Source organism: Glandiceps talaboti, chromosome 23 (genome assembly GCF_964340395.1).
Source record: "Glandiceps talaboti chromosome 23, keGlaTala1.1, whole genome shotgun sequence".
Lineage (NCBI taxonomy): Eukaryota > Metazoa > Hemichordata > Enteropneusta > Spengelidae > Glandiceps > Glandiceps talaboti.
In genome coordinates, this window is record NC_135571.1 from 15,096,098 (window position 1) to 15,110,164 (window position 14,067).

General features: G+C 31.3%; 1 protein-coding gene across 2 annotated transcripts in view; it reads right to left on the bottom strand.

The window, feature by feature from the left end:
• Window positions 1-14,067, bottom strand: part of LOC144452642 (uncharacterized) — a 51,892-nt gene that overhangs the window by 13,452 nt on the left and 24,373 nt on the right. For both annotated transcript variants that reach the window (XM_078143774.1, XM_078143773.1), the window contains exons 12-14: window positions 12,692-12,882; window positions 6,641-6,736; window positions 3,344-3,532 (exon numbers count right to left, since the gene is read on the bottom strand). In XM_078143774.1, coding sequence (XP_077999900.1) covers window positions 3,344-3,532; window positions 6,641-6,736; window positions 12,692-12,882 — 476 coding nt within the window. The remainder of the gene's footprint in view (window positions 1-3,343; window positions 3,533-6,640; window positions 6,737-12,691; window positions 12,883-14,067) is intronic.

The window sequence follows — 14,067 nt, forward strand, 5'->3', positions numbered from 1 at the left end:
ATTACACACTGGATGTTTGTACTGTATTCCACATCGGATGTTTGTACTGTATTTATTACACACTGGATGTTTGTACTGTACTCCACATCGGATGTTTGTACTGTATTACACATTGGATGTTTGTACTGTATTCCACATTGGATGTTTGTACTGTATTACACATTGGATGTTTGTACTGTATTTATTACACACTGGATGTTTGTACTGTATTACACATTGGATGTTTGTAATGTATTACACATCGGATGTTTGTACTGTATTACACATCAAATGTTTGTACTGTATTACACATTGGATGTTTGTACTGTATTCCACATCGGATGTTTGTACTGTATTACACATCGGATCTTTGTTCTGTATTACACATTGGATGTTTGTTCTGTATTACACATTGGATGTTTGTACTGTATTACACATTGGATGTTTGTTTTGTATTCCACATCGGATGTTTGTACTGTATTACACACTGGATGTTTGTACTGTATTACATACTGGATGTTTGTACTGTATTACACATTGGATGTTTGTTCTGTATTACACATTGGATGTTTGTACTGTATTACACATTGGATGTTTGTTCTGTATTCCACATCGGATGTTTGTACTGTATTACACACTGGATGTTTGTACTGTATTATACACTGGATGTTTGTACTGTATTACACATCGGCTGTTTGTACTGTATTCCACATCGGATGTTTGTACTGTATTACACACTGGATGTTTGTACTATATTATACACTGGATGTTTGTACTGTATTACACACTGGATGTTTGTACTGTATTACACACTGGATGTTTGTACTGTATTACACACTGGATGTTTGTACTGTATTACACACTGGATGTTTGTACTGTATTATACACTGGATGTTTGTACTGTATTCCACATCGGTTGTTTGTACTGTATTACACACTGGATGTTTGTACTGTATTATACACTGGATGTTTGTACTGTATTACACATCGGCTGTTTGTACTGTATTCCACATTGGATGTTTGTACTGTATTACACATTGGATGTTTGTACTGTATTACACATTGGATGTTTGTACTGTATTACACACTGGATGTTTGTACTGTATTATACACTGGATGTTTGTACTGTATTCCACATCGGTTGTTTGTACTGTATTACACACTGGATGTTTGTACTGTATTATACACTGGATGTTTGTACTGTATTACACATCGGCTGTTTGTACTGTATTCCACATTGGATGTTTGTACTGTATTACACATTGGATGTTTGTACTGTATTACACATTGGATGTTTGTACTGTATTACACACTGGATGTTTGTACTGTATTATACACTGGATGTTTGTACTGTATTACACACTGGATGTTTGTACTGTATTATACACTGGATGTTTGTACTGTATTCCACATCGGATGTTTGTACTGTATTCCACATCGGATGTTTGTACTGTATTACACATAGGATGTTTGTACTGTATTACACACTGGATGTTTGTACTGTATTACACATTGGATGTTTGTACTGTATTACACACTGGATGTTTGTACTGTATTCCACATCGGATGTTTGTACTGTATTTATCACACACTGGATGTTTGTACTGTATTCCACATCGGATGTTTGTACTGTATTACACATTGGATGTTTGTACTGTATTCCACATTGGATGTTTGTACTGTATTACACATTGGATGTTTGTACTGTATTACTCATTGGATGTTTGTACTGTATTACACATTGGATGTTTGTACTGTATTACACACCAAATGTTTGTACTGTATTACACATTGGATGTTTGTACTGTATTCCACATCGGATGTTTGTACTGTATTACACATCGGATTTTTGTTCTGTATTACACATTGGATGTTTGTTCTGTATTCCACATTGGATGTTTGTACTGTATTACACATTGGATGTTTGTTCTGTATTCCACATCGGATGTTTGTACTGTATTATACACTGGATGTTTGTACTATATTACACATTGGATGTTTGTACTGTATTACACATTGGATGTTTGTACTGTATTACACATCGGATGTTTGTTCTGTATTACACATCAAATGTTTGTACTGTATTACACATCAAATGTTTGTACTGTATTACACATTGGATGTTTGTACTGTATTACACATCGGATGTTTGTACTGTATTCCACATCGGATGTTTGTACTGTATTACACATTGGATGTTTGTACTGTATTACACATTGGATGTTTGTACTGTATTACACACTGGATGTTTGTTCTGTATTCCACATCGGATGTTTGTACTGTATTACACACTGGATGTTTGTACTATATTATACATTGGATGTTTGTACTGTATTACACATTGGATGTTTGTACTGTATTACACATCGGATGTTTGTACTGTATTACACATCAAATGTTTGTACTGTATTACACATTGGATGTTTGTACTGTATTCCACATCGGATGTTTGTACTGTATTACACACTGGATGTTTGTACTATATTACACATTGGATGTTTGTACTGTATTACACATTGGATGTTTGTACTGTATTACACACTGGATGTTTGTACTATATTACACACTGGATGTTTGTACTGTATTACACATTGGGTGTTTGTACTGTATTACACACTGGATGTTTGTACTATATTACACATTGGATGTTTGTACTATATTACACATTGGATGTTTGTACTGTATTACACACTGGATGTTTGTACTATATTACACACTGGATGTTTGTACTGTATTACACATTGGGTGTTTGTACTGTATTACACATTGGATGTTTGTACTGTATTCCACATCGGATGTTTGTACTATATTACACATTGGATGTTTGTACTATATTTATTTTTTTATGCACGATTCATTACCTTTTCTTAACATGCACATTTTTTTTTGCATTTCCTGTCTTTTATTGACAACTAAATGTGTGTAAGTGTAATACTCAATTTGATTTTAGGTATAAATAGTGATCAATCACTAATATATACATGATATATATGTATGGTTACCTTGGCAACATATACCATGGCAATGGTTTAAATCATAACGAGAGGTATTTACCATGGCAACAGTTTACATCATAGTGAGGGGTATTTACCATGGCAACAGTTTACATCATAGTGAGGGGTATTTACCATGGCAACAGTTTACATCATAATGAGAGGTATTTACCATGGCAACAGTTTACATCATAATGAGAGGTATTTACCATGGCAACAGTTTACATCATAATGAGAGGTATTTACCATGGCAACAGTTTACATCATAGTGAGGGGTATTTACCATGGCAACAGTTTACAGCATAGTGAGGGGTATTTACCATGGCAACAGTTTACATCATAATGAGAGGTATTTACCATGTAACACTTACCATTCTCCTTCTTTCTTCTCTTTGTTGTTCTCTTTCTTGACGTCTTCGTTCTAATTCTGCCTTTCTCTTAGATTCTCGTTCTTCTTTAGCTTTCTTCCGTGCTGCCACTAACATTAGCCTAGCCTCTTCCTCTGCTTCTTGAGCATCCTGTGCTCTTTCAGCAGCATCCTGTGCAGCTTCTTCAGCAAGCTGGTCAGTAAAAGATAATCAGATTGTTGTTATCAAATTACCATGGTAAATACATCTTTTCTAAAATCTTCAAACTTTGTTCCAACAAATCTATACTTTGTCAACTCAATAGTCAACAGTGACAAAATGCAGAAATAAAGGAACAATGACACACTGTCATGTGAGGAACAATGACACAATGTCATGTAAGGGACAATGACACAATGTCATGTAAGGAACAATGACACAATGTCATGTAAGGGACAATGACACAATGTCATGTAAGGGACAATGACAGTGTCATGTATAGAACAATGACACAGTGTCATGTAAGGAACAATGACACAATGTCATGTATAGAACAATGACACAGTGTCATGTAAGGAACAATGACACAATGTCATATAAAGAACAATGACACAATGTCATGTAAGGAACAATGACACAATGTCATGTAAGGGACAATGACAGTGTCATGTATAGAACAATGACACAATGTCATGTAAGGGACAATGACAGTGTCATGTATAGAACAATGACACAGTGTCATGTAAGGAACAATGACACAATGTCATGTAAAGAACAATGACACAATGTCATGTAAGGGACAATGACAGTGTCATGTATAGAACAATGACACAATGTCATGTGAGGAACAATGACACAATGTCATGTAAAGAACAATGACACAATGTCATGTAAGGGACAATGACACAATGTCATGTAAGGGACAATGACAGTGTCATGTATAGAACAATGACACAGTGTCATGTAAGGAACAATGACACAATGTCATGTAAAGAACAATGACACAATGTCATGTAAAGAACAATGACACAATGTCATGTAAGGGACAATGACACAATGTCATGTAAGGGACAATGACACAATGTCATGTAAGGGACAATGACACAATGTCATGTAAGGAACAATGACACAATGTCATGTAAAGAACAATGACACAATGTCATGTAAAGAACAATGACACAATGTCATGTAAGGGACAATGACACAGTGTCATGTAAGGGACAATGACACAATGTCATGTAACTGTAAGGGACAATGACACAATGTCATGTAAGGAACAATGACACAATGTCATGTAAAGAACAATGACACAATGTCATGTAAGGGACAATGACACAATGTCATGTAAAGAACAATGACACAATGTCATGTAAAGAACAATGACACAATGTCATGTAAGGGACAATGACACAATGTCATGTATAGAACAATGACACAGTGTCATGTAAGGAACAATGACACAATGTCATGTAAAGAACAATGACACAATGTCATGTAAGGGACAATGACACAATGTCATGTAAGGGACAATGACACAGTGTCATGTAAGGAACAATGACACAATGTCATGTAAAGAACAATGACACAATGTCATGTAAGGGACAATGACACAGTGTCATGTAAGGGACAATGACACAATGTCATGTAAAGAACAATGACACAATGTCATGTAAGGGACAATGACACAATGTCATGTAAGGAACAATGACACAATGTCATGTAAAGAACAATGACACAATGTCATGTAAGGGACAATGACACAATGTCATGTAAAGAACAATGACACAATGTCATGTAAGGGACAATGACACAATGTCATGTAAAGAACAATGACACAATGTCATGTAAGGAACAATGACACAATGTCATGTAAGGGACAATGACACAATGTCATGTAAGGGACAATGACACAATGTCATGTAAGGGACAATGACACAATGTCATGTAAGGGACAGTGACACAATGTCATGTAAGGGACAATGACACAATGTCATGTAAGGGACAATGACACAATGTCATGTAAGGGACAATGACACAGTGTCATGTAAGGGACAATGACACAATGTCATGTAAAGAACAATGACACAATGTCATGTAAAGAACAATGACACAATGTCATGTAAAGAACAATGACACAATGTCATGTAAGGGACAATGACACAATGTCATATAAGGGACAATGACACAATGTCATGTATAGAACAATGACACAATGTCATATAAAGAACAATGACACAATGTCATGTAAAGAACAATGACACAGTGTCATGTAAAGAACAATGACACAGTGTCATGTAAGGGACAATGACACAGTGTCATGTAAGGGACAATGACACAATGTCATGTAAGGAACAACCACCAATGCCCCAATGCCTTAACTGAAATGTGTGAATGACAACATCTAAACACTCATCAAACTCAGAATTACCATAAACTGATGAGACATAGTAATTAGTAGTTTGTTATCATCATGTGATATTGGACATTAGTATATGTACGCATTATAGAGGTTGTGGGTTATGAATATATTAACATATAATTATATATTTGCAACCCAAGGCCATACGTCCTCTCAATGGAATGTGAAGTCTGAAAATGACATTAGTGAGACGTTCAGGCAAGCCCTCACTGCGAACTTCATTCACACAGTGAACTTTGTTCGTTTATCGTATTGGAAGAAAGCCGGACCGTCTATGAGTCTAGCAGGGGAACATATAAAACCATTTGTGGAAAGTTGTAAATATAAAAAGTACTTTGAAATTTTGAAAATCCGATGTGAAAGCCATTTCAAGAGTAGCCTGGAACCATCGCTGGGTTGCTACATGTTGTATTGACTATGTTGAGAGGACGTTAGTCAATCTCTTGACAGAGTTTAGATCATGAAAACATCCAGGTTTACAATGCTCCCACTAGCAAATTAAAACATGTAGCCACTGAATTAGCCAATCTCAAAAAGTTCTCGCCACTTTCAGTGAATGTTATCATGCTTTTACATGGCATAGATTGTAGGGGTATGATTTTTTTTTACAATTTGCATGGTTTACATCATACATAAACATGTTGATGTTGCACTTGTGAATGTACATTTAGGGGAGGGTTTTTTGTCCTATACATACAAAGTTAGTTTATTGAGGTTGTACAACATTGTGTGATTGTCCCTAAATACAATATATTTCTATAATCTTCCCCTTTCAACAAAAATATATAACATACTACATGTATAACCCGGTGTTTCCAAGCCAACATATTACTGTGTCTCTCACAAAGTCTGCCATACCAGTTTCTATGGCAACACTATATTTGTCACAAAGTTTGCCGTACCTGTTTCTTTCGTCTCTGTTCTTCTTTCTCTCTTCTTTTTGCTTCTTCCTTTTCTTTCCTTTTGTCCTCTAATTCCTTCAGTTCTGCCTCTCTTCTCTACAAAAACACAAACTTAGCATTTCTTGATTGCAACTAAAATTAATGTTAGCTTTATGTCCATATAGAATTAATCACTATTACTTTATGTCCACATAGAATTAATCACTATTACTTTATGTCCACATAGAATTAATCACTATTACTTTATGTCCACATAGAATTAATCACTATTACTTTATGTCCACATAGAATTAATCACTATTACTTTATGTCCATATAGAATTAATCACTATTACTTTATGTCCATGTAGAATTAATCACTATTACTTTATGTCCACATAGAATTAATCACTATTACTTTATGTCCACATAGAATTAATCACTATTACTTTATATCCACATAGAATTAATCACTATTACTTTATATCCACATAGAATTAATCACTATTACTTTATGTCCATATAGAATTAATCACTATTACTTTATGTCCATATAGAATTAATCACTATTACTTTATATCCACATAGAATTAATCACTATTACTTTAAATCCACATAGAATTAATCACTATTACTTTATGTCCATGTAGAATTAATCACTATTACTTTATGTCCATATAGAATTAATCACTATTACTTTATGTCCACGTAGAATTAATCACTATTACTTTATGTCCACATAGAATTAATCACTATTACTTTATGTCCACATAGAATTAATCACTATTACTTTATGTCCACATAGAATTAATCACTATTACTTTATGTCCACATAGAATTAATCACTATTACTTTATGTCCATATAGAATTAATCACTATTACTTTATGTCCATGTAGAATTAATCACTATTACTTTATGTCCACATAGAATTAATCACTATTACTTTATGTCTACATAGAATTAATCACTATTACTTTATGTCCACATAGAATTAATCACTATTACTTTATGTCCATGTAGAATTAATCACTATTACTTTATGTCCATGTAGAATTAATCACTATTACTTTATGTCCACATAGAATTAATCACTATTACTTTATGTCCATATAGAATTAATCACTATTACTTTATGTCCATATAGAATTAATCACTATTACTTTATGTCCACATAGAATTAATTACTATTACTTTATGTCCACATAGAATTAATCACTATTACTTTATGTCCATATAGAATTAATCACTATTACTTTATGTTCACATAGAATTAATCACTATTACTTTATGTCCATATAGAATTAATCACTATTACTTTATATCCACATAGAATTAATTACTATTACTTTATGTCCACATAGAATTAATTACTATTACTTTATGTCCACATAGAATTAATTACTATTACTTTATGTCCATATAGAATTAATCACTATTACTTTATATCCACATAGAATTAATTACTATTACTTTATGTCCTCATAGAATTAATTACTATTACTTTATGTCCATGTAGAATTAATCACTATTACTTTATGTCCATATAGAATTAATCACTATTACTTTATGTCCACATAGAATTAATCACTATTACTTTATGTCCATGTAGAATTAATCACTATTACTTTATGTCCACATAGAATTAATCACTATTACTTTATGTCCATGTAGAATTAATTACTATTACTTTATGTCCATGTAGAATTAATCACTATTACTTTATGTCCATATAGAATTAATCACTATTACTTTATGTCCACATAGAATTAATCACTATTACTTTATGTCCATGTAGAATTAATCACTATTACTTTATGTCCACATAGAATTAATCACTATTACTTTATGTCCACACAGAATGAATCACTATTACTTTATGTCCATATAGAATTAATCACTATCACTTTATGTCCACATAGAATTAATTACTATTACTTTATGTCCACATAGCATTAATCACTATTACTTTATGTCCACATAGAATTAATTACTATTACTTTATGTCCATGTAGAATTAATCACTATTACTTTATGTCCATGTAGAATTAATCACTATTACTTTATGTCCATATAGAATTAATCACTATCACTTTATGTCCACATAGAATTAATTACTATTACTTTATGTCCACATAGCATTAATCACTATTACTTTATGTCCACATAGAATTAATTACTATTACTTTATGTCCATGTAGAATTAATCACTATTACTTTATGTCCATGTAGAATTAATCACTATTACTTTATGTCCATATAGAATTAATCACTATTACTTTATGTCCACATAGAATTAATCACTATTACTTTATGTCCATGTAGAATTAATCACTATTACTTTATGTCCACATAGAATTAATCACTATTACTTTATGTCCACACAGAATGAATCACTATTACTTTATGTCCATATAGAATTAATCACTATCACTTTATGTCCACATAGAATTAATTACTATTACTTTATGTCCACATAGCATTAATCACTATTACTTTATGTCCACATAGAATTAATTACTATTACTTTATGTCCATGTAGAATTAATCACTATTACTTTATGTCCATGTAGAATTAATCACTATTACTTTATGTCCATATAGAATTAATCACTATCACTTTATGTCCACATAGAATTAATTACTATTACTTTATGTCCACATAGCATTAATCACTATTACTTTATGTCCACATAGAATTAATTACTATTACTTTATGTCCATGTAGAATTAATCACTATTACTTTATGTCCATATAGAATTAATCACTATTACTTTATGTCCACATAGAATTAATCACTATTACTTTATGTCCATGTAGAATTAATCACTATTACTTTATGTCCACATAGAATTAATCACTATTACTTTATGTCCACACAGAATGAATCACTATTACTTTATGTCCATGTAGAATTAATCACTATTACTTTATGTCCACATAGAATTAATTACTATTACTTTATGTCCATATAGAATTAATCACTATTACTTTATGTCCACATAGAATTAATCACTATTACTTTATGTCCATGTAGAATTAATCACTATTACTTTATGTCCATATAGAATTAATCACTATCACTTTATGTCCACATAGAATTAATTACTATTACTTTATGTCCACATAGCATTAATCACTATTACTTTATGTCCACATAGAATTAATCACTATTACTTTATGTCCACATAGAATTAATCACTATTACTTTATGTCCACATAGAATTAATCACTATTACTTTATGTCCACATAGAATTAATCACTATTACTTTATGTCCACATAGAATTAATCACTATTACTTTATGTCCATATAGAATTAATCACTATTACTTTATGTCCACATAGAATTAATCACTATTACTTTATGTCCACATAGAATTAATCACTATTACTTTATGTCCACATAGAATTAATCACTATTACTTTATGTCCACATAGAATTAATCACTATTACTTTATGTCCATGTAGAATTAATCACTATTACTTTATGTCCACATAGAATTAATCACTATTACTTTATGTCCATGTAGAATTAATCACTATTACTTTATGTCCATATAGAATTAATTACTATTACTTTATGTCCACACAGAATGAATCACTATTACTTTATGTCCATGTAGAATTAATCACTATTACTTTATGTCCACATAGAATTAATTACTATTACTTTATGTCCTCATAGAATTAATTACTATTACTTTATGTCCATATAGAATTAATCACTATTACTTTATGTCCACATAGAATTAATCACTATTACTTTATGTCCATGTAGAATTAATCACTATTACTTTATGTCCACATAGAATTAATCACTATTACTTTATGTCCACACAGAATGAATCACTATTACTTTATGTCCATGTAGAATTAATCACTATTACTTTATGTCCACATAGAATTAATTACTATTACTTTATGTCCATATAGAATTAATCACTATTACTTTATGTCCACATAGAATTAATCACTATTACTTTATGTCCATGTAGAATTAATCACTATTACTTTATGTCCATATAGAATTAATCACTATTACTTTATGTCCACATAGAATTAATTACTATTACTTTATGTCCACATAGAATTAATCACTATTACTTTATGTCCACATAGAATTAATTACTATTACTTTATGTCCACATAGAATTAATTACTATTACTTTATGTCCACATAGCATTAATCACTATTACTTTATGTCCACATAGAATTAATCACTATTACTTTATGTCCACATAGAATTAATCACTATTACTTTATGTCCACATAGAATTAATCACTATTACTTTATGTCCACATAGAATTAATCACTATTACTTTATGTCCACATAGAATTAATCACTATTACTTTATGTCCACATAGAATTAATCACTATTACTTTATGTCCATATAGAATTAATCACTATTACTTTATGTCCACATAGAATTAATCACTATTACTTTATGTCCACATAGAATTAATCACTATTACTTTATGTCCATGTAGAATTAATCACTATTACTTTATGTCCACATAGAATTAATCACTATTACTTTATGTCCATGTAGAATTAATCACTATTACTTTATGTCCATATAGAATTAATTACTATTACTTTATGTCCACACAGAATGAATCACTATTACTTTATGTCCATGTAGAATTAATCACTATTACTTTATGTCCACATAGAATTAATTACTATTACTTTATGTCCATATAGAATTAATCACTATTACTTTATGTCCACATAGAATTAATCACTATTACTTTATGTCCATGTAGAATTAATCACTATTACTTTATGTCCATATAGAATTAATCACTATCACTTTATGTCCACATAGAATTAATTACTATTACTTTATGTCCACATAGCATTAATCACTATTACTTTATGTCCACATAGAATTAATCACTATTACTTTATGTCCACATAGAATTAATCACTATTACTTTATGTCCACATAGAATTAATCACTATTACTTTATGTCCACATAGAATTAATCACTATTACTTTATGTCCACATAGAATTAATCACTATTACTTTATGTCCATATAGAATTAATCACTATTACTTTATGTCCACATAGAATTAATCACTATTACTTTATGTCCACATAGAATTAATCACTATTACTTTATGTCCACATAGAATTAATCACTATTACTTTATGTCCACATAGAATTAATCACTATTACTTTATGTCCATGTAGAATTAATCACTATTACTTTATGTCCATGTAGAATTAATCACTATTACTTTATGTCCATGTAGAATTAATCACTATTACTTTATGTCCATATAGAATTAATCACTATTACTTTATGTCCATGTAGAATTAATCACTATTACTTTATGTCCATGTAGAATTAATCACTATTACTTTATGTCCACATAGAATTAATCACTATTACTTTATGTCCATGTAGAATTAATCACTATTACTTTATGTCCATATAGAATTAATCACTATTACTTTATGTCCACATAGAATTAATCACTATTACTTTATGTCCATATAGAATTAATCACTATTACTTTATGTCCATATAGAATTAATCACTATTACTTTATGTCCACATAGAATTAATCACTATTACTTTATGTCCATATAGAATTAATCACTATTACTTTATGTCCATATAGAATTAATCACTATTACTTTATGTCCATGTAGAATTAATCACTATTACTTTATGTCCATGTAGAATTAATTACTATTACTTTATGTCCACATAGAATTAATCACTATTACTTTATGTCCACATAGAATTAATCACTATTACTTTATGTCCACATAGAATTAATCACTATTACTTTATGTCCACATAGAATTAATCACTATTACTTTATGTCCACATAGCAATATTACAGTGTTAACCTAAGGTGAATGTGATACCTTGGAGTATACAGGTTGAAATATTTACATGTTAAGGATAGACAACAATCACATTTTCTGAAACTGAGTCAGACAGACAGACAGACAGACAGACAGACAGACAGACAGACAGACAGACAGACAGACAGAGACAGCTAAGCAAACATAACTCCTAACTGTAGAGAAACTAAATACTTACAAGTCTTTCTTCTTTCTTGGCTTCTTTCAATGCTGCCTTTTCTTTAATCATTTGTTTCTTACTTTTCTTTGATTTTGGTCTGTTACCATATTTAGCTTTGAGTTCAGCTTCAATGGCAGCATCTTCATCATCTGATGTAACCATGGTAATATTTTTGCCTGTTGGTTCTGTCACTATTTCATTGTGTGGTTCTGGTTTGTAGACAATAATTAGAATTTTGATAAGAATGTTAATTTAAAAAATAGTGCCAATGGCATTGCAGCACAACTGTATAGTGCATGCTAGGTATAGGTGTTCATTTGTCGAATAACTGTCCACTTGCCTATCCAGCCCTATTGTTATCTTTGCAATAGATGCAATATGGGCATGGTCATGTTGCTAAAGATATTTGCATACATTTTTTGAATGTTTATTAATCCATGTTATCTTTGCAACATACATGATCATTTGGTTGTTGCTATGGGCGTGGTCTTGTTGCTAGGCACATTTACATACATTTTGGGAATGTTTTTACAGTTGTCTATTAATCACTGTTGTTATTTTTGTGAAATACACCAGTTTGGTTGTTGCTATGGGCATGGTCATGGTTGCTAGGGATATTTGCATACAGTTTTTGAATGTTTACTCACTTGCCTACCAGATGATGTTATTTGACCAAAATATATTGCCATTTGGTTGTTGCTAAGGGCGTGGTCATGGTTGTCAGGGCAAATTGTGTCAAAATGTTCTGAAGAAAATCTGCAGAATTACACTTCCAGAAACATCTCACCAAGTTTCAGTCTGCTTGACCAAATACTTTTTGAGATGTTTTTTTGACCAAAATTCACATTTTTAAACCTAATTTGTACATGTATATCACTGATGAGATCATTATATACTTAATATTTCTTCGTATATACACCCATAGATCCATACCATTAAATTTCAGCCCAATCTGCTCAGTAGTTTTGGAATTAAAGATTTTTTACCAAAAAGACACATTTTAGACCTAATTTGCATATCACTGATGGGATCATCATGTTGTGAACAGTTCTTAATCTAAACATCCCTACGAATGTTCCCACCAAATTTCAGACTGGTCTGCCTAGTAGTGTCTGAGTTTAAGTTTTTTGACCAAATATCACATTTTTTGGCACAAATCACACACTGGTGATAAGAACATTTTGATTTTAACATTTTCCCAAGTACACACCCAAGGTAGCAAACCCATCAAATATCATTGCAATTGGACTTTAATTTGTTTACACACACACACACACACACACACACACACACACACACACACACACACACACACACACACACACACACACACACACACACACACACACACACTTTACCAGTGCGATAGCACTACTGAACCTTATAAATTCAGT